At 39.6% G+C, this 22537-nt stretch overlaps 1 protein-coding gene across 1 annotated transcript in view; it reads right to left on the bottom strand.

The window, feature by feature from the left end:
• Nucleotides 1-22537, bottom strand: part of tenm3 (teneurin transmembrane protein 3) — a 261242-nt gene that overhangs the window by 78633 nt on the left and 160072 nt on the right. The window contains exons 12-17 of the mRNA XM_083929171.1: nucleotides 20224-20424; nucleotides 16042-16227; nucleotides 6365-6511; nucleotides 3960-4090; nucleotides 3706-3794; nucleotides 1064-1183 (exon numbers count right to left, since the gene is read on the bottom strand). Of these exons, the coding sequence (XP_083785297.1) occupies nucleotides 1064-1183; nucleotides 3706-3794; nucleotides 3960-4090; nucleotides 6365-6511; nucleotides 16042-16227; nucleotides 20224-20424 (874 nt within the window). The remainder of the gene's footprint in view (nucleotides 1-1063; nucleotides 1184-3705; nucleotides 3795-3959; nucleotides 4091-6364; nucleotides 6512-16041; nucleotides 16228-20223; nucleotides 20425-22537) is intronic.

The raw sequence follows: 22537 nt of genomic DNA, 5'->3' as shown, positions 1-22537 counted from the left end.
AGAATTCACAAATATGTAAAGGCAATCTTATGTCACAACCTCTACTGTATTACTGTGTCATGTATTATAACCAGCTGAAGCGTGCAGCGCCTGCAGGGATATACTGTAAGAACCATGTTATGTTTTAAAGAGTCTTATCTTTTAAGCAGATGTATGGTTACTTTTTTGTTCTTTTGCTTTATTTTACACTGGATACTGGAAAGAGTAAGGTACGGAGCCCCATAGGGGAAATGAAAAAAACAAAATATGGATGAAAAAGACATAACACAAATGTTTTGTGAAATCTCGCAAAGTCTTTCACTCGTACTTAATTGTAATTTATACACATTGTGAATATATAAACGTAATAACAAATGATTCCACCATACTTTCATGCTACAGTGGTTAGCTTTCGGTCATTCACCGGGGCTTCGAGTGCTGGCACAGAGTAGGAAAACATACAGCTACTACAGTCGGAGCCCCAGTGGGAAGCGTAGAGTTTTGCACCCAACAGCAGCGGTGGCTCCGTTTCCCCGTCACGACAGCATCCTGTTAGCCAACCCCAAAACAACGCTACTATAAGCAGCAGCTCCATCGACACCTTCAACCTCAAAACACACCTTTTTTAAATTATCCTACCCTGTAAGATTCTCTGTCCCCCCATATCGTGTATCCTTCTTATTTATTTATCTAGCAACACTGTGTCTATTTCTTTGTATACTGTATGTGTATGCATTTATATGTACTATTGTATTTATTGTTTTCTGCTTTATTTTTCTTTTTAACATGTAATGTGTGTAATGATGCCAACAAATAAAATGTATTATTATTATTATTATTATTATTTTTATAAACAGTAGTGTTTCCATAGGCCTTGTGTCGTAAAAACTTCACATTTCTGGCCCTTCGGCAGCAGACAGTGGAGTTCACCATTTATATATCCACAGTGTTTGGTGGAAAGTGCATTTAAGCACTAGTGAAAGACTTCTATCTATAAAGAAAGGGTCAGGTGAAACTATTTTGGGGAACTATGCAAGGTAAATAAAACAGGAGGAGCGTATATGAATAATAAACGAATACACACATGCCATCCTTGCGTGTTACAGTGTATCCATGTTCAGCATAGTGGACAAACGTCACGTTGACTCCAATCAGAGGTGTTCCATCAGCTGTCAGCACCTGACCTCGAATTATTGACACCAAGCTGTATAGAGAGAGAGAGAGAGAGAGAGAGAGAGAGAGAGAGAGAGAGAGAGAGAGAGAGAGAGAGAGAGAGAGAGAGAGAGAGAGATATGGTACACAGAGTTTATCTTTTTTTAAAGTTGCACTATGCATCATGAACAGTAGAAGTGACGTCAAATTTTGATGTCACTATTTAAGAAAATCCACCGAGTCCCTTTGTTTGGGCAAAACCAGTGCTAGAAAGCCTTGGGCCAGACATACAATATAGCACTCACACACTCACACACAGAGAGACACACTGCCTTTTTTTATCATCACTGTTGCTCGTTGAGAGGGGAATTGCAGAGTGCAGTGAGGCATCTCTTGAAACAACAACAGTAGTTGTAACTGCTGAGCTGTGGGAGTGGGAACACTGTAATGGGACGCTGGTGTTACTGCAGCACTAGCTTGCCTGCACATCCTTATCACACTCTATTACACAGTTGACACCACAGCACTGCTTTCAGGTGCAACATTCAAGTCAATTCTTATTCTTCTTCTCATTAATATTATGCAATCTTATAATATATATTATATCATTTTTTTCCCCCTAAAATTATGTATTTTGTGTTTATGCAATCCAGGGAATATCCAAGGTGTTGGGTTGTTTGATGAGCTCAATTTATTTGCATTTTCATCATGTTTTTTTGTGCACTTAAGGGGATGTCAATCAAACTGCTGATTTAGTCAGTTTAAATGGCTGTTATATATTTTTTCAAATAAAATATTTAAAATATACACATTTTTCTGTCATTTTAATTTACATTTTTCCTTAAAACAGGTGCTTTTTCCTTCAGTTTCAGTGCAAACCCATCCACTGATCTATCAAAATCCAGTTTTCTGACCAGATCGCTACAGCTAGCAGCTAATTATGAACTTTCAGCTAACACAGAGGGATGCTTCAGGATATTCCAGTAACATCGAACATTGATCTTGTCATAAGCTGTCAGTCATTAGTTTTCTACCTGTGCGTGTATAGTGTACTGATTATGTAGCTCGGAATCCCGTCTACATGTTTCTTCTTGCGTTTTGTTTGTCATCGATAGCTCAAGGGAAATTAAAACATAATTTCTTTGTCTTTTAAAGAGGAATGTGCCACTTTTTTAACACTCTTTTACCATGAACACACAAACCCTCCTTCACACACACACATACAAGCCAACATTGCCAAAAGGGAACTGTCACGCTTCCAAGCCAATCAACCAAGTGTGGGTTTCTGGTCATTTTTAAATAACTAAAATAGAAAAGAATATTTACCTCTAAGCTATTTGACCATAATGCAAATTAGCTTTTTAATTGTTTTTTAAAAAATTGCTAAGAAGGAACTTAAAAAATTCCCCGTTTGCCGTAGGTCCACTGTTTAAGAATGTGCAATGACGCCTAAGTCCACTGTTCTGCAGGTCCTCAAACGCACACACACACACACACACACACACACACACACACACACACACACACACACACACACACACACACACACACACACACACACACACACACACACACACACACACACACACACACACACACACACACACACACACACACACATACACACCACTAATGTTTTCAGGTCTAATAAAACATCTTTATAAGGTTGGGCCCATTCCATTATGGAAATACAGGACATTTTTATTACAGGGTTGTGGCCCTGTGCTCTTATGAAACATTCAGGCTAGCATAAAAAATGTGACAAAAGAAAAATGGCTGAACAGAATTACTGTCATGTTTCTTTGCTGTCAGTAGCTCTGCCTTAGTGCCACCCTCTCTGTCCCTCTTATCATGTTTAATAAATGTTATGTCTGAGGCAGATGTGGGCAGACATGGCTTTGGGAAGTAAAAAAAAAGGCAGAACTGTATTGTGATCTCTGTCTCACTCCCACTCTGTCTGTTCTATTCATCCAGACAACAAGCAGAGCCAACCTGCAACTGCTCATATTATGGTAAAGTAGGGTGAGTTATAACCTACTTGCAGAATAATTATGTGTCAACAATGTCAACTATAGAAATAAAGAAAAAGAAAATACACTAACTGTTCATGATTCGGCTATGATGAGAAAAAACATCATCGTGTTTGTGGGGAAGTCCATCCGTTAAACAGTTATCGAACTGGGACTGAAATGTCCATAGTTGTAATATATAGATGTGTGTATGTGTGAATGCATGTGATTGTGTGTGTATCCTCTGATTTAAACGTATCAGTTGATAAAAAACTGATATCTACGTTATCAACTATTTTCATTACCCCTTTCCTCTTTGTTTCTTTATTATGTTTTCATTTTATATTTCTGTAGGCTCTGTAAGTCCTGTAGGCCTACTACCAAAATGTTATAAAATGCAATTTGAAAAATCTAAATCGTAGATGTTAACAATGAGAACAAACTTGTCTCCATCGTACGTGCTTTGAAACTCATGATTAAACAGTAGATTTGTTAACTTGTCTGAACACTCCTGTTGCCCTGCTGATGTTACTGTAAAAAACAACACACAGACACACAGGATTACCTTTTATTGAACGGACTGTCTCCAGTGATGACGTGAGTGGATTCAGGACCAACTAAGAAGTGAATGCGCTGGTAGAAAGACCTGGCAGCCTGGGGAAAATAAAATAAAAGGAAAACGATAGACAGATGCTGCTTGCTGTAACCCTGATCTGTTATCATTTGCTACACTTAAAAGTGTTGTGGATTTTCAGTAGATGGTTAAAAATGACAGCCTCTTTCTTATTTTGACTTTGGTCATTGATTGGAGCTCCTTACTTGCTGAGGAGCCAATGAGGACGGAGACTGGCTGAGCACCTCCCCTGGGTCTGGTGAGCCTTTGCAGTATAACTGGTTCTGACAGGAGGGTTGCAGACAGCAGTCTGGATCCATACAGTCAGCCAAGCCATCTGAAACACACACAAACACACACACACACACACACACACACACACACACACACACACACACACACACACACACACACACACACACACACACACACACACACACACACACACACACACACACACACACACACACACACACACACACACACACACACACACAATGTTATCATATTGAGAAATATGAAATGGAAAGCCAAGGTACGGAGGGTTGACAAAAATGGATGATGGAAAAGTAAAAGGTGGATGAATGGATGGAAAGACGTGAGGATGGCTGGATGCAGGGAGGTGGATTAAGAATAATTAACAAAGCAAGTGTTGATAGGCAGAGATAAGGATGAAGGGATGAAAAAGAGTTTGATGGATGGAGAGAAATTCCACATACAGTATACAATCTAGAATAAAGGGAAAGCGGAGGACAAAAGAGATAGTGCTGTCTAAATAAGATGAGTCAAACATGGATTTGCTTCTGAGGAAGGAATGAGTAAACAAAGGCAGAGGTGGAGAGAAGGTAATGAAAAGACAAAACAAAGGTATGAAAAATGGACGAATAAACATACAGTTTGAGGATGGATTGCCGTAAAGTCGTTTCACAGAAAAAAGAACAAAAACAAATAACAAAAAGACTGTTCCCTTGTACTCTAGATTTTCTGATGAGGGGAAAACGAAGGAATGGATGAATGAAGAGAAAATGGAGCAATTTTGTATAATTAGTATGTGAGCAGTATGTGTTTATTAGGCACAGCCAAGAAAAATAAAGTCAGAGTGAGGGAAAGGAATGAGGGCCGCCATGAGGAGAAGCAGGGATGGAATGATGAAAAAAAGCGTGATTAGAAAGCGAGGGATATGTGAAGAACAGGGAGCAGCGACAGATGGGGAGATGGAAGGATAGATGGAGGTATGGAAGGTAATAAAATATAGGCAGCCATTTGTCTCTGTTAGTTTATAAAAGCCAGTTGTACATCTGGTGAACAGGCACCAGGGACTAGCATTACACAAACACACGCACGCACGCACGCACGCACGCACGCACGCACGCACGCACGCACGCACGCACGCACGCACGCACGCACGCACGCACGCACACACACACACACACACACACACACACACACACACACTGACTTGTTTTCTTTTCTTTCTCATGTTCTTTCCTTTCTACCTTGGCAATTACCACACTGCTCTCATCAAACCTTGTCCTGGGCTCTGTTTTTTGACTGTCTACATATAGCAGCAATAGACACTGTATCTCAGAGAATTATTTATAGGGTGAAAGTGCTGATAGCTTATGTTTTGTGCTGTTAATAAATAATTTTACTTCCAAGGTTTCAGTATTTCCTCTAGGATTCATGATGGCAGTGTTTTATTCATGTTTCCTGTTTGAAACTCCCATCCCTTTATCTACAGCTTCTAATTCAAACAACACTATAGCTCATTTACTACACATTGAGGAGCCAATCCTGATTGGTGTTCCACTCTGCTACAGGACTGAGGTTGATACTACATGTTGTGCATTCGTTCAGCAGCTGCAGGCTACACTACACATTAACCTGCAGCTCTCTGCAGGTGGCAGAGCAGCCAGTTCATCATTTTGATTCAGCCTTTTAATTGCTTTTATGTATTCAACAGTAGAGCCCCTTTAGCTGCGGGATCACTCAGCCACTGAAGTTGTGCTAAGACTGGACGTGAAAGTTATCGAACCAAGCTATTTGCATGTGCAAAGGGGAACACATCTGACATGTACAGGGTTGTAATAAATAGTTGTGTGTATGTGTGAGTACAGTCAGCTATATTTTAAAAACTGATATTTGACATAATCAACTATTTTCATTACCCCTTTTCTCTCTGTTTCTTTGATTATTATCTTTTCATTTAAAACAAATTTAAAAAAAAAAGAAATGAAAAGGATTAAGTCTGTGCGCAGGAAGTAGCTCTGTAAATTGTAGATGTTGAACATGACGTCAAACTCGTCTCCGTCGTACATGCTTTGAAACTTGTGTTTAAACAGAGCAGCTCTCTGCAGGTTGTCATTGCTTTCATGTAGTCAACAGTTGAGCCCTTTTGGTGGAGGCTTGTTGAAGCTGATAACTAAATTGATACTTTCACACTAACTGTAGACCTCTTCCAACAGCATGGCATTGGTTTTACACCCTGATGCTAACTGCTAACATCTTGCTAATTTAAAAAATGTTTTAATTGTTTTATCCCCTTGTTCATCCATCCATCACACAAATATAGCTCATCCATTCAACCATGTATATGCACACACAAATTTACCTCCTTCATTGTCCTTGCCATCGGCACAGAGTGTTTCCATGGCTACGTGACACCCGGACCCTCTCCATCCTGATTGGCAGATGCAGTGCCAGCCGCTGGCCTCCAGAGTGCATCGCCCGTTGTTGTTGCAGAGACCTGGACAACCCTCTGGGCACAGGGGACAAACAAAGCGTTAGAGAAGTTAGAGCAGTGTGAATGAGTGGGATTGAGTCATGGCTGACCATCAGGGTGTGAACTAGGCTTCAACCAATATACATTTTTGAAGGTAGATGATGATAGTTTTGTACTGGAGCTCTGAAAAATGAGAAAAATCAATATGTTTCACATCATACCATTTTCATGGCAAAAATGCAACATATTCAGTGTTTCCCTCTAAACTTGGAAGAAGCCTCTGAAACAGCACTGAGACCACCATGGGACCATGAAGACACAGCCCTGGGTGGGCTGGCAGCCCCTGAAGGCACGTGGCAAGGTTCATTGTTGGTTTTATACAATGGGAAAGTGAACATTTTTCCTTCACTATTCCCAGTACGTAGTCTATACAAAGACACACTTTGGCTATGGCTTAGATGTAAAAAAGTAGGGTTCATTTGGTCTGCAATGTTGTGTAAGCAGCACAGCAGCTGCACCGTACTGACATGCACTAAAAGCATTTCAACAGGGCTCAAAGTCTAATACATAACTTTTATGCACGTAAGTTGGAAGAAAATGAAGTGCAAAATTGAGATTGCAATTATGTGTAAGAGGTGTGAGCTGTTATATGGCATGTTTACAACTGAAGGCCTACTGATTACAGCTGAAGTCATCTGTTGCATTAGACACATGTGGGACAAAGCACTGATAAAATGCCGCTGAAAAACATGGGGCATTACTTCAGGCAGCTCTGTTATGGGAACTCTGGGAAGAATTTGCGAGCATATGCAAAACATTCTTTGTGTATTACCCCAAGGAATACATCTATTTTGAAAACAGAAACAAAACCTAGTGTGTGTCATCGATTGTTACCATGGAAACAGTTTTTACTGTGTATCTCTTACTGACACAAATAGAATTTTACAAGTGGCGCGACTGCATATAAAGTCAATGGAAAGAAGGTATTGGATGCATATTACCTACGGCGATGCGAGCTGACATTTCTGCACAACTTTAAAATGCTTCAGCATGAATGAAAAATTCACACAAATCCTGGGGCTTTTATGAATCTCATAAACGTATAGATTTGAGAGGAAAGTGGAGGAAAATTACTGAACACAAACACACATCCATGAGTCCGTCTAATAGCTAACATCTGAAGAGAGGTACGATGACTGTTTGGGGTGAATAAATGATGCAGGGAAAAACTCCACTTCGCTTGTTGTCTAAACACATCTCTGAGAATAGCTTATATTTCAGGCCTCAAATCCGCCAGTCTTTATTTTTCTGCAAATATCTAAATTTGACTAGTTTGAGAGCATAGCACAGCCTTCACACCAGTGAAACACATTCAGTTCATTTTCCTCATCATCAACCAATACCTGCATCTGTCCAGTTCATTCGTGAAACTGTAGCAGTGCAGCTATATGCATAGTCTGCTTTCACTTCCGTGTGGTAGTACATTCCTGCTTATGTACAAATTTTTGCATGAAACAATTACAATAAGAGTAATTGTTCCCAAAGGGGACAAGGTCTTTGCCATTTCTGTCTTGTCCATCTGCTCTCTCGTATATTAATCTTCTCTGGACTTCAGCAGAGACGTTTGAGAAGCAGAAGCTTGAGAAGCTCAGAGTGTGAGCAACATTCATGAAAGTTGCTCACACTCTGCTGCTGCAGGGGGCATGACAGCTCCTCAAAAATGGCGCAAAAGCATCACAATTGGCTTATGGTGGTTGGTTGGAAGTGGTGTGTTGAAGTGTTTGTTTTGGTATTTTATATGAAAAGAACACACATTTTAAACGGAAAAATCGCAGTCAATCATGTTCATTTAATAGTTGTGGTGCCTAAGCTTATGTCAGCTGTTAACAAAAAATCTGATCTGAAAGGGTGGACATTTTAGAAGGTAAGTTAAACTCGAGAATTTGGGGAATTCTTCCCTATATCTTTTGTAAAAGAGTTGGTAAATTTGCATTGGAATTAATTGGAATATATGTGAATTAATTAATGGAATTAACAGTAATTAAATTGCAGATTCTGTAGAAGTAAATACTAATCAAAATGTGTCTCTGTATGCTAAATGTACCCCCAACTTTCCTATTTATTACCATATATTTCCAGTAATTCGTATAGAAATTTTCCAACTTTGAATATTCCTGAAATTGTGCAACCCTAAATTCAGACAACAGCTCAGTACACATTATTATAGACATTTCACTGTCCCAGTCTAAAGGACTGAATGCTGTTTCAGAAGCTTTACTCATGAGAGTTCCCATGGAAATACTCAATACTTGTTTTTGGCATGAGATGTTTTTTTTCTTAAAATTCAAACATATTGCATGTCAGCAGAAAATGCTAGCTTCAGTCCAAGAAATACCTTCAAAAAGACATCAAAGACCCATATTGGTTCAATCCTGATGTGCATAAAGGCATGTGGCCCTGTGTGATGACCCTTTCTCCAACAAATAGACTGACAGACTGAAAGACAGATTGATAGACAAATAAGACAGATCAATACATTAACCCACATGTGAGGGACACAGACAGACAGACAGTCAGCCTTTGGTGAAATGCACTGACGTTGTAGTTTCACATGAACCACTAAGATTGCCTACGGCCAAAATGGCTACTGTGTGCTGCTTGGCTTCAATCGAAAAATAACTCAAAACAATATTTTTTCTCATCTGCAAACAAAGAAAGAAGATGTTATTGTTGCATAATATGAGTATAAAAAACAGCGCATTCAAACAAACAAAACCAAAATCAAATCAAAGTTGAAAGCAGAACGTTCTGAGGATATTAAAATGTGTCTGTCCAAGTTAAATCTAACCAAATCTGAGGGAAATTTAACACCCGGCAAGCTGCAAGACTGCAACTACTCCTCAAAAGGAAGCAATTGTTCTTGTTCATGTTGTCAGTGAAAAAACACAAAATCACAGGTTAAAATCCATGTGAAAACACAACAGGTAAACAGATACACAGTGCACAAAGTATAGGGAGGACAGGGTGGTGTGAACTGCATGCCTCCAAAGGCTATACTTTATGCCTCTGTTTGTCATTCCTCGATCACAGAAAAGACAGTGAGGCTGGCAGTCAGATTAATAAACGGTGAGTATCAGAACCAAGCAAAGCCCAGCTTGACAGACAGAAAAAAAGTGAGGTGGTAAAGGTGGAGGGTGAGGTGGTAAGGAGAGGAAAGGGAGAGGAAAATAGAAAGGGAGAGAGAAGACAGAGGACCAGCAGCTGGCTAAATTCACACATACATATATATATCAGGCTTGTGGATGCAAGACAAAACAGGAGTCAAACACCTTGGCTGGTGTCTGCTGGTGTGGGTTTTTGTGAGTATGTGGTTGCGTGCATCTTCATCTGTACAGTCTGTGTTTTGTGTTTGAAAATCAGAGACAGGGACAATCATGATGTGACAGAAATAAACGAGAAACTCCAGAAATAACAACAGAAATATAACAATAAGACAGAACAAAAACACATACACCGAGCGTTTAGAAAGACTTAAAGACAGAACGCAAGAAAATAAGGAAAAGGCAGGAAAAATCAAATGGGATGGAATAAATCAGTATCAAAGGAAGTTTAAGTTAACAAAGCAGAGTGTGAAGTGGTTGTATTTTGGGAGAGTAAGGCCTTTATTAAGTCTTTGGCATGAATTACCTTTATATCCTGAGAATAGGAGAGGGCACGAGGGAGAGAGGGAGGAAAATTAGGGAAAAAAAGTAAATTGAAACAAAAGCAGCACTGCCAAATATTTACTCTGTGATGGACAGATGAAAATGGCAGCCAAAGGAAAAGGAGGAGAGGAAGAGAGAGCTGGGATCACAGGAGTGCAATAACATAGGGGTACAAAGCAGTAGAACCTCAAAAGAGTCAAAACCATCATTCAAATCTGTCTTCATTCACATCTAAATCACACAAGAGGGAAGAAGGACAAAAGGCAGCTGACAAAACATTTAAAAAGTTTCAAAATTCAATCAGAGATAGATTTGAAAATAAAACTTTTCCCCTTAAATCAAGGATTGTAATCTTTCAGTGAATACAAAAGCATCTGGGATTAAAATAATATAGTTCCTGTCCAATAGAAGTTAGAGAAAAGTAGGAAATAGTTTTACTGATATAGGCCTATTGTTCAATCAATAAATCAATGAACTAATCAATCAGTCAGTCATGTAAAATCATATAAATACAATTCTAGTGAAATGTAATCCCTTCAGTTCCTTCAATGTATGTATTAGAATAGAGATGGACGATGCCCAAAATGTTCCATCCCAACATAGATCATTACATATCTTAATACTGATACACAATCTATCACAATACAGCATGTTCTCTGGTAATTCCATAAATAGATAGTCTTCATGAAATAACCCGCTATAAAGCCTATTTCTGTGCGCTCCTCTATGAATTCAATACCTAACAAAAGCAAAAGATTGAGTATTTTCACATTTTATTGAAAATGCTTAAAATATAAACTTATAATACCTCACATCAGACTGTTGGAGAGGTTTGAGTTATTATGTGCTAGTTATTACCAATTTAAATGACATAATTGTGTATCATGATATCTAACTACAGTATATGATTTCATTATGATATGATTCAAGTGAAAGATGAAAAATCCTCATAACCAGATTATTGCCCTGCCCTACATCCAAACTGTGGTAATAATACATATGTATATTGGAAAGTGGTTAGTAGAGACAGGATCAAGCAGCAATGTATCCCAATGAGGTTGTGGAGTTTAAAGACGTAGGAATTTAACTAGCATTTTACATTTAAAGCCACATTAGAAGTCATCCTAAAAGTCAGGATTGAACACTGAAATGTGGCTGTTTTAGCAACAATGGGGTATCTATATTCTACACTTCAAAGATTTGGTCTAGTTCTAGTATTTTTGAGACTTACCATAATACACTTAAATGGACTATTTCGGCCAATTAATAAATACAAATCCATTAGTTATAAACGTTTATAGTGTAGAGAACACCTTGAAACAACATTTAGACCTTAGAGTTAGGTAGTGGAAGGGTTGTGCAGGGCTCCTGATCTTTATGCAGGAGACAGACTTCACTTCCTCTTACAGGCCAATAACTGTTTGCTTTTTTTTAACCTTAACCACAATCTTTCCCTGACATTAACCAAGTGTTTATCTTAAATATAGTTTCATCATCATTCATCATGACATAAAACAGCTCGGAAACAAAAAAACATTGGTTGATGTTATATTGGTCATTATACTCAGGTTGCTGCTTGGTGGTTTAACCTAAGCTTAAGGTCCACTTTCACAAAACTGTGTTCCGTGCCTCAACAGCAGACAAACATGTCAGCATGTCAGACACTTATGGCATAAATGTTAGTCACTCTATCCAAAATATACCACTTATTGGTAGGATGCAGAAAAGAAAAAATAGTCTTTTTAACAATAACAGCTAAAAAGAACCTTGACCAACTAATATGACTGCGACTTTATTCAGCTCCTGATGCCAGGAAAATCACCTTCTTATCCAAAATATCGATTTTTCTTTTCACTGCCCAATTATAGTTGAGCTCCTTATGTTACACAAAAAAGGCTTAAACTCAGCTAAATTGATTTAATACTGCCACAGTGCAATGGACATTTGTCTTGCAATTGCATAAATACTTGTAATTTTACAAAGTTACATATGACTGACATTTTTAGCGTAAAAGACGACTATGAGTCAGATTATGGTCGCTTAAACCCATTCACACACGTAGGACTGTGCCTCTGCATAAAGACAGAGACAAGAAAGGAAACAGCTTACAGGAAAACTTAGCCTAAAGCAGAACCAGGATTTCATTAGAAACTTTTAATATTATATTCTGTTTGGCTTTGCTTGTACTGAGCTTCTGTTCTAAAAGTCAAAATAAGTACTAAGGATGTCAAATATTAACGCATGGTATCTAAGGTAATAAATGGAACAATACCACTTCAATATGTTTTTGGAAGGCATTTTTTTTCTCAAGGTTGTTTTTGGTACCCATTCTGTTTAATGCTAAATTTTCGCTTTTTGTGATCCAGGTTAAACAAACAGGAAATTAGATCACTACCCTATTTAACGATCACTACAGTGACACTAACAGAAACCTTCAAATATAAGCCAACCAATTTATAAAATGATGTGAATGTCAGAATTCTAATGTTGGTGGCATGGACTGTTAAAACATAACATGGTTGTAGTAACTCAATTCCAACGAAGTTCGGGCATTGTGTATTCAAAGTTGAAAAGGATTAGCAAATAATTGTATACTGTTTTTATTTACATTTTACACAACGTCCCAACTTCCCTGGAATTCGATTGTAGCCTGAAAAATGAAGCCAATGCGAAATGGTCTAAATTATGGTCCCATTCAGAGTAAAACAGACCATGAAGCAGTGTAGGCTTTAAAGCAGGGCTATACAGCGACCTGTCAATTAGGAAAGCGACTTAGTAATACATAAATAAATAATGCAAAATAATTTCCCCCTGGTATTATTATTAAAGTATTTCTGATACATGGCACTGTGTAGATTAAAATAGCCGTTAACTTGTTTTGATGTGTTTTTTGACCCTCTCACAGTGTTTTTCACTTCAGGGTTCAGAGAGTTGATTGTTACATTTTGGCTGCAGAAAATATCTTGATCACCGTTTTATGGTTGCATCTTGCTAACCAAGCTAGCTAGCGTGCACTAGCATTGGCTGGTAACTTAAGGATAGCTCCTGATTTTCAACTAGCTCTCTGTTACTGCTGTACATTAAGATGAGGTCCCTTCTCATCTGCCCTCTTTAGCATTTAGCTCAGCACAGTGGTATTGAAATGTAACTTGTGAAGTGGTCCTTCTACAGATCCGCACTTCTGGTTTCAAAATACCAAAATGGTGACAGCCAAATGTCAAACTCCTGGCTTCAGAACAGTAGTCCACAAACCAATGAGTGACGTCATGGTGGCTACAGCCATTATATTGTATATAATAGCATATTGTATTACTTTAGGGACTCCCTCCAATTTTGACTCTAACTCATTTCTTTGTTACTTTTAATGGAAAAGAACAATTTACTGCTAATATGGTCAGGACATTCAAATTGATGACAAATACAGAGTGTTAATTGAATAGTATTGTATCAGGATAAAGCCCTTGAGATGAAATTTTGAAGGGGTCCCAGCTTTGAAAAACTAAAAAAATGAAGCTAGTTCTGAGAGAGTCATTCAAAACAAGCTGTAAAGTAAAATAATAAATACTTTCCAGGTTTTAATTCTATTTCATCGGAAATCATCGAAAAGGCTCATTCATGCTCCCATTTTATGCATAAATAGAGACGTACGTTCGAAACGTTCTAATGGTCACCAACTTTTTGCTTTCATGCGTCCTTTACATTGGAATGGACGTTGACCAAAACTAGAGTGCGTCGTTCAGATTAAAAAAGTAACTCCAAAAAAACCATGGTGACGATGAAGGAGATAACAATCCTGCGTCTGTTGAGAAGGAGGCAAAATGGCGGGCAGCGTTGTAGATGGCGGTGGTCTGTGAGACACTAAAGACATCCCAGAGTGTGGACAGAGAATTCCAGACACTGGTTTGACAGACGACAGAAACTGACGACCAACGTCACTTTCAGTATCTCAGGATTTCCGTCGGGGCTTGCTGATGACTTGCTCACTCACTCCGCGGCACTTTTTGCTTGCAATGCCCACCACTGCCCCCACGATTTCTGGTGGTACTGCAACATTTGGTCCATATCGGTACGCATCTGTAAACTTGCAGTGTACAGACAGAAATACGGACGAAATGTACGCAGAGTACAGACAGAAGGTTTCGTCCATATCCGTATGCGTATCTAATGTAGAGCAGAAATGAGCCTTAAGCATGCAACCTAATAGGCAATAGAAATAAATAGATTTGATTTGTGTGCATTTGGCTAAGGACAATATTAAAATCCTGAAATGTTCAAAGCAACAGTGACAGTGCATGTTATCAGAGCTTGCAAAATGATAGAGGGGGTGAGAGGAAAAAAAATTATATCATACTTAAGATATCCCATATGTAAAAAAAATGTCTGAAATTGAAAATATGTAAATAAAATAACCACTGAAGCAGCCATAGCTCCACAGTACATAAAGAGAAGAGCAAAGAAAGAAGGGAGGATGAGAAAAAGCTAGTGATGAGGACGAGAAGAGAAAAGAGCACAGTACCTTTTACTCTAATGTCCGGATTGTGAGCTTTAAGAGAGAAGGAAAAAAGAAAGGAAGAAAACAGATAGATAAAGAGAACGCATTTAGTCCAGAAACCAGGCAGTGGAATAGTTAATAAAAAACCTCCAGTATCACCGTCAGTGAGGGCAACTGAGCACAAGTGAGTGAAGAAAGGAGAGAGGCAGAAATTAAATTAGACACAAAGAGATTCAGTCAAACAGAGAAAGGGAAAGACGGACAGAAAAAGAGAATATATGTCTTATTCTTCATCTTATTCATCTGAGATGGGAGAGGATTTTCAGGGTCCCAAATCAGGCTGACTCCAGTGAGTATTTAGTTAATATTATTTTCTTGTTAAACACAGGAATGCACTGACTTTAGGAAAAATCACAAGACGTTATGTAAACTGGGATATTTCCATGCTGAAATATAAAAACTGCCAGTTAATGAACATGGGAACTATCCTGTAGTGAGGTCACAGTTTCCAGCAGACTACCATGAGATGTAATATGATGATTAGAAGAAGAGAAGAGAGCCAAACCTCTCCCCAGCCATACAAGCCCTCTAAACACGCAAGCGCTCTAAATTTCACCTCATCTCACTGTTGTTATGCTCTGTGTGTGTGTGTGTGTGTGTCTGACAATAACTGGAGCCTATTTGCAACTCTTTCCCAGCAACACTCTAGCTGTCTGTCTGTCTGACAACAAGTGAAGGATTCAGCGGTGAGCTGAAGCTGCCACAAAGGCCCTACTACTCATCTGTTTCACTGTTTAACTATTAAAACACAACAGGATGGGCTTTTTCACTTGCCGTGGCTACTTACTTAAAAACACAATCCCATTGTGGCTACTGTAGATAGATACCAAGCAAAATAAGGAGAGTGATCATCAATTAACACTAAGCAACAGCTGTTCTTCAGTGTTTTGGTCTGTCAGAACAATACTTTTGCTCCCTCAATTTACATCATAGAAATGACATTGATGATGATGATGATGATGATGATAACAAATGTTTCAAGTCTCCAAGGCGTCTTCAGCAACACAGAGCTGCCTTTGGACGACTGTCTGTAAATAATGATGGAAAAAAAACATCGGCAAACGCAGCAGCCTGCATCGGCCGATACCGATACACTTAAAAAACGTAAATATCGGCTGGTAATATCGGCCGGCCAATGCTATCACTACACATTTCACTACATTTTGTGAGACAAGGAACAGTAAAATACTTGCATGTGGAATAATACATTTGCACTCAAGTTGTGCATACTGAGTAACATCTTAGTCACAATCTCCCATTCCTTTGTTAGTTTGTGTGTTTGGGTATGTGTGTTTGTAGGATCAACTCACCAATATTGCAGTGCTCCCCTGTCCATCCCTGGTCACACTCACACTTCCCCTCCTTACACACTCCATTCTTGTTGCACAGTGGGTGGCAGGCCTTCTGGTCACACACTGTTCCTGTCCAGCCCTCCTCGCATCGACACACACCGCCATAACAGACACCATGGCTGCCACAGTTCACTTCACACACCTCTGTTGGAGAAAGGAAAAAATATGAATAAACATGCAAATACACACACGGTAATGGTAATGGTAACTTAAATATTTTTTCTGCATTTATTGTCCTTTAGCAAAATTGGTTAAGTGCACTTAAAAACATTATAAACAATGCTGTTATTATGCATAATGTGAAATATGCCACACAATATTACCAGGAATGTACCTGTGTATCTGTGTGTGTGTGTGTGTGTGTGTGTTGCTTTGAGTGTGTTTGAATGTTATTGACAGATCCTAAGAAGACCAAGCCGGAACAAACGGTCCATGTACTTGTGTGTGTCTATGTCATTTATTACATTTTTGAGCCTGTGCATGTGTGCTTTACAAACTGACACTACTTAATTGGATGTGTATTTAACCCATAGACTGTAAAAAATGGTTTCGACAAGACAATACTAGCGTAACAGCCAAAGGGAACACGCATAGAAGTGAGGCCACATACTCGCACACATCTTTTCCTCTTGTCTTTGTTTTCATGTCAAGCCATCTGTTAGTGATCAGCAGCCATCCTCCAGATTTTTATCTCACCTCTTTTTTTTGCATCTTTACTATCACTAGCTCCCTCTCTCTCTCTCTCTCTCTCTCTCTCTCTCTCTCTCTCTCTCTCTCTCTCTCTCTCTCTGTCCTTCCATTTCTACAGCACCAGGAAATAGGAGACTGTCTTAACCAGAAAATAACATTTCTCATATGTTCAAATGCCAAAAACCCTTATGTTTACATTCTGCTGACAAGCGACTTCTTCTGGATGTGTAAATTATGACTCATGTCTGTCAGGAGCCGAGACAAAAATAACGTGACATTGTTATAGCACCACAAAACCCTTTATGAAGGAGGCCAGAGCGAATTAACGGGTCAACAACACATTCAACTGTGACAATGGAGTCCGCTCCATGACCACAGTCTTTCCAAGCTGACCGTAAGTAGTGTTTGTGCCTAATCTTATCCAAACCTTCTACATAGCAATGGCAGATCAGAAAACAGCCAGAATTTTGTTACAGTTTTTTGAAGGCACTGTCAAATAATGTACTGCTGCGTGTAGAGGCCACAGCTTTAAATTAAGTGGGTTTCTTAGACATAACTTTGTTGATAAAGATTTTCCAGAGATTCTCTATGGGGTTTAGATCTGGAGTCTGGGCTGGACATTTCATTGTTAAAATATTCTTAGCTTCAATGAACTGCTTGACGTGTTACAGTGTGACAGCAGGCATTGTCTTCATTAAAAGTGAAGCTGATTGGGAGTCAGTTGCAGTGAAGGTATTGCATGTTGCTGAAGGAGGTTCACATAAACATTTGCATTCACCCTGCCGTGTAGCTGAACAAGAGGCCTAACTCCTGCTGCAGAAAACATCCCCAAACCATGACACTCCCTCCTCCAAATGGAACTGACTTCTTTACACACTTTGGGTTCAGTCTTTCCCCAGTCCTACACCCAACATAATGTTTCCATCAGACCCAAATAAACTGAACGTCCTCTCATCACTGAAGTCACTCTGGACCAGTTCTCCTTTGTCCACACAACATGCTCCTCAGCAAAGGCAAGTCTAGCCTTTTGATTCTTTCTGCTGATGAGAGGTTTGGTCACTGCAGAGTGGGCTTTCACTCCAAAAAGTCTAAAATGATGAGACACTGTGTGCAGAGACATATCCTTGTCCTGTTCAGCACTGAACTGGAGACCAACTCCAGCTGCAGTGTTGAACTGATTCCCCATTGAGAGTCTTCTCTTAATCCTGTCCTCTGGTGCACTTGTTTTACGTGCACGACCGGCCTTTTTGAGGGACTTAAAGGAATCTGTGTCCTTGTAAAGTTTCAATATTCTTGAAATCACAGACTGTGAACGCCCAACTTCTCTCTGATGGCTGAGAGGGTCATCCCTTTGGCCTTCATCTAGACAACCTGCTGTCTCAGGGCTTCAGTCACCTTAGAGCGTGATCACACTGTCCTTCTGGCCGGGGCCAAAACCGTTTTTTCAGCTAAAGTCTAGTACCTTTAAGCCATGTGAGTGCACCCGCTCCGCGCTCAACTGCGGCCAGCGGGCTGTCCACGGCCCGCTTGAAAGAGGTGGGCTTTAGCGGAGCCGTTTGCACATGTACGAGCACGAGCGTGCGCACGTGTACGAGCACGAGCCCTACGGCAGTAGCGTTATGTCCGCCTGTTCGGACATGTAAATAGAAGGACGGACCATGCGTGGACATTTAACAACAACAACAATGGCGGTGAAAGGTTCACGTTGGTGTGATGCGGAGGTGGAGTGTTTACTGCAAATTTGGTCAGATGAAAATATTCAAAAACAGTCGACAAGACGCACAAAAACTCTGCGGTCTGTGGAAAGATTTGTAAACAAAGCCACACACACGCGATCAATGCGTGTGACGTGTTACGGTGTGATGACGTATGGACAGCAAGAAGCATTGGCCGAGGCCCAGGCAGTGTGAGTACAAACGGGGCTGGGGCGCGGGGGGGAGAGGGAGGGGGGACAAGTACCCTAAAGTCCGGGTCGTGGTCCGGGAGGACAGTGTGAGCAGACCCTTAGAGCAGCTTGACATCTTGCAAAGTAACCAGGAGACGTTCAGAGAAATAGGGTGTGTCCAACAATGAAGTCAATTGTCACCAGGTGCAGATTGACACGAATAACTGGGAGAACTCGTACAGCAGTGGTATAGCCAAAGAGGATATTCTATTATATATTATACTGTATATTCTATATAACATTTCAGAAAAAATCAAGTATTAATAACTTGTTCTCTAATTTAAATCTCTAGTGTATTTAAGGAGAAATATGGTTTAGTTTGAAGTAAATATGTCCTTTCTCATGCTTCAAGGTTGCCTTGACTTTTTAAGTAGTCATCTAAGACCACAATCTTTTTGCAACCTTAACCAATCTAACTAATTTTACTTATTTATTTACCTCATTTATTGCATTATAGAAACGTTTGACAGTGAATATTTTGCAGATAACGTTCAATATTTTTTCTATTCATTATACTTTCCTGCAAGGCACATTTGCTATTACTTATTAGTCATTACTGAAGACCTTGTTGTAGTTATACCACAGCACAACACTTTATGATGTTGTTTCAAAGTTTCTACTCTGAACTAAGTAGAAATGGCAACTGTGTCTTCTTTTCTAGTATGTTAAGTTCTTAAAAAAGATGTAACTACAAAGATCTTCAAATACTTTTACACAACGCCCAGATTGTTGTACTCTGACTTCTTCCACTGTCAAGAGACTCCCATTTGCAGCTACAAACCACAGCTGCAGGGTGTCTTACTCTCTAAGTAACCTCAAGAACAGAATACTTCTATTTTAGTTCATCTTCATTGGCTGCTGCTTAGTTTGAGAATTGATTTGGAGATCTAACTGATTTTCATGCGGTTTAGCCTCAAGCTATGTGACTGACCTTGTACCTCCTCACAAGTGTAATATCCTTAAGCAAGGTTCTTCTTGCTGTTTCAAACTCGTGGCTAACTTCTAAAGGTGAACATATTTTTGTCATCAGAGTAGCAAAGTTGTAGAAGAGTACACTGCCTGTAAAACTGAGCCTAGCCTAGCCTCTCATCTTTTAAATCACTCCTCAGAATAATGTTTACAGGTAAAGGTTTTTCATAATTGACTCTCTTTTATTTACCTAATGTCTTACTAGTTGTTTTACAAGTTATGTATCTCATCTTTCATGCCTGTTCCTAGGGGTGTGCATCCCTAACACTGTTATCTTAATTATGTTCTTCTCTGTGATTGCTTTTTTCATTTAATTGTATGCTGATCCTGCTCTTCTGTATCCTCTCTTAATGATTTTGTAAAGCACTTTATTAACTCTGTAAAGCATGGTGCGTTGGTGCTTTTGTAAATTGCATAAAAGTTAAGTTTATTCTTCTTATAGATTGTGTAAGAAATGAGGCAGGAATCAAAAGGAAATAACACCTACAGTACACACTCATAGGTTGCTACACCACAGGACATTAAACATGACACACCTAAGGAGCAGTCCGGCCCGGTCCAGTTCTGGTCGCAGGTACAAGTGCTGGTCTCTGCGTTGTAGGTGCCATGACCTGAACACTGGTCCGGACACATGGCCTTGGCAATCTCACAGCTGGCCCCGCCCCAGCCTGGCTGACAATGACACTCGCCGTGAATACACACCCCATGTGCCGAACAACTGGGGTCGATGCAGTCCACTGGAGACAGAGAGATGAAGAGGAGGAGTTAACAATATACAGAACATATTGTACAAATAGTACAAACATACAAATATTGAACTTTTGTTCTTTTATAACCTCTTCAATTTCAAGCTGTTTTAACATTTTTTGTCCTCTTGAGGGCAGCGGAACAAGCTGTAAACTGGGATTGTAGTCAAGATCACTTAAATCCAAGATGATTTAGTATGGGATTATCACTATACTTTAATAGAGAAGACAAGTCTGAGATGGAAAAAAAAGTCTAGAGACTTAGGCCTGTCGCAATAAGCAATAAATCAATTAATCTCATGATAACTTTTAATGAGCTTGATAACTTTGCCAGCCGCAATAATTCCCATTTTTCCGTTTTCCTGGTGTCCCTCTATCAAAGAGACTGGAGGACAAGAGTTGTCACTCCGGTGCATCTGTTTCCACTGAGCCGTCTCTTCAGGCTTGCTTTGTTTATTTATTTTGTATATTTAAAATGTCTTGGAGTTCTAGTGTTAAATATTCCTTAGAAAAAAACATGCATTGATCTCATAAGGGTTGTGGTTGCATTATTACGCCATTATCATTACATCAGTAGAAAATGGTCTCAAAACGGCAATATTATCATTTCTTGCGATCATTCCTGGGATCATTTATTGCCCAGCAAAATTTGTTATCGTGACAGGCCTATAGAGACTTCAGTCCTACTGTTTACGAGCACTGGTAGATTTAACTTAACTAGCCAAGCAGACACAGAGCAGCATAACTGGGTTTACACTGACTGCTGGCCCCATGTGACCAAATGGGCTGTTCACACAGGACGGTTTGCATCATTGCATCATTACATCATTTCAACGTCTGGTCTATTTTTCCACCTTCCATGCCAAAAAAACCCCACAGCAATCTATTATAAACCAGTGTGTGAACACACACTTTTTTCTTTCTTGCTTGCCTGACACATTCATACCTGCAAGCATTACTTTATGTGATCCTATCTGATACATAATAATGAGTTAATGGCCACATCAAACCTCCATACAGTTATACATTAGCTATACAAAGTATGACACAATATGGATAACTAAAGCAGGGTACGCTATACTCTGGAGGGTGAGTGAATTTTTGATATTGCGCCGTCATTCTACGATGGTGATGGCACGATAGCATAAACACCAGTTTCTATATACTGTAAGGTGATTAGTGATGAATCATTCTTATTCATTGTATGCATGATATACATGAGATGAAGATACAGAACAATAGAAATGCAAAAATAGCATATTTTCAATATTTTAGAGACCCCTAAAATTTCCAGAATAATGTCTTCCCCTGACATAACAATACAAAAGATAATACTTTATATATCCTGTTCATGATCTGATTTATTTTCCGGTCCCTCTCCCTGCTGTTCTCCACTATATTCATTGGAAAAATAACTTGGTGTCACTGCTAGATGACATTAGCTCTATAGGGGCTTTCACACCGCTGCATGGTAACTAATCGCCTTCAGTTCAATGAGCGGAGAAGAAGAAGAAGAATTCCTTTATTTGTCCCAAAATGGGGAAATTCAATTTTCACTCTATTTTTTCATTTTACACACACACAGCCCCGAAATACACACACATGCACAGACAGGACCTATATACATGCAACTAATGGAGAGATGTCAGAGCGAGGGGGCTGCCAGTGACTAGCGCCCCGAGCAGTTGGGGGTTCGGTGCCTTGCTCAACAGCACCTCTGCAGTGCCCAGGAGATGAACTGGCACCTCTCCAGCCACCAGTCCACGCTCCATTCATGGTCCACACAGGGACTCGAACCAGCGACCCCCCGGTTCCCAGCCAAGTCACCTATGGACTGAGGGTTTTGCTTTTCTGCCTAGAGTTCAACATGCTGATCATCAGTCAGGAACTGCCCAGCGACAGGAGCTGCTTTTAGAAACGCTTTGAGTTGAAAAAAAAGTGAGCTGGAAATTCCTTAAACATTGTGTAGGCGATAAATAACAGTAATTGAACCTGTTGTTAATGCACAAATAATAATTAGTGGAGCTTAAACAAAGAGCATGAGGTCAAATACCACAACAGCAAGACTAGCATGCGGTTGTTCATCGGACAAACACATACAGTT

Source organism: Echiichthys vipera (assembly GCF_963691815.1).
Source record: "Echiichthys vipera genome assembly, chromosome: 2".
Lineage (NCBI taxonomy): Eukaryota > Metazoa > Chordata > Actinopteri > Perciformes > Trachinidae > Echiichthys > Echiichthys vipera.
The sequence above is the reverse complement of the archived record's forward strand: the minus strand, read 5'-3'. Positions and strand labels throughout refer to the sequence as shown.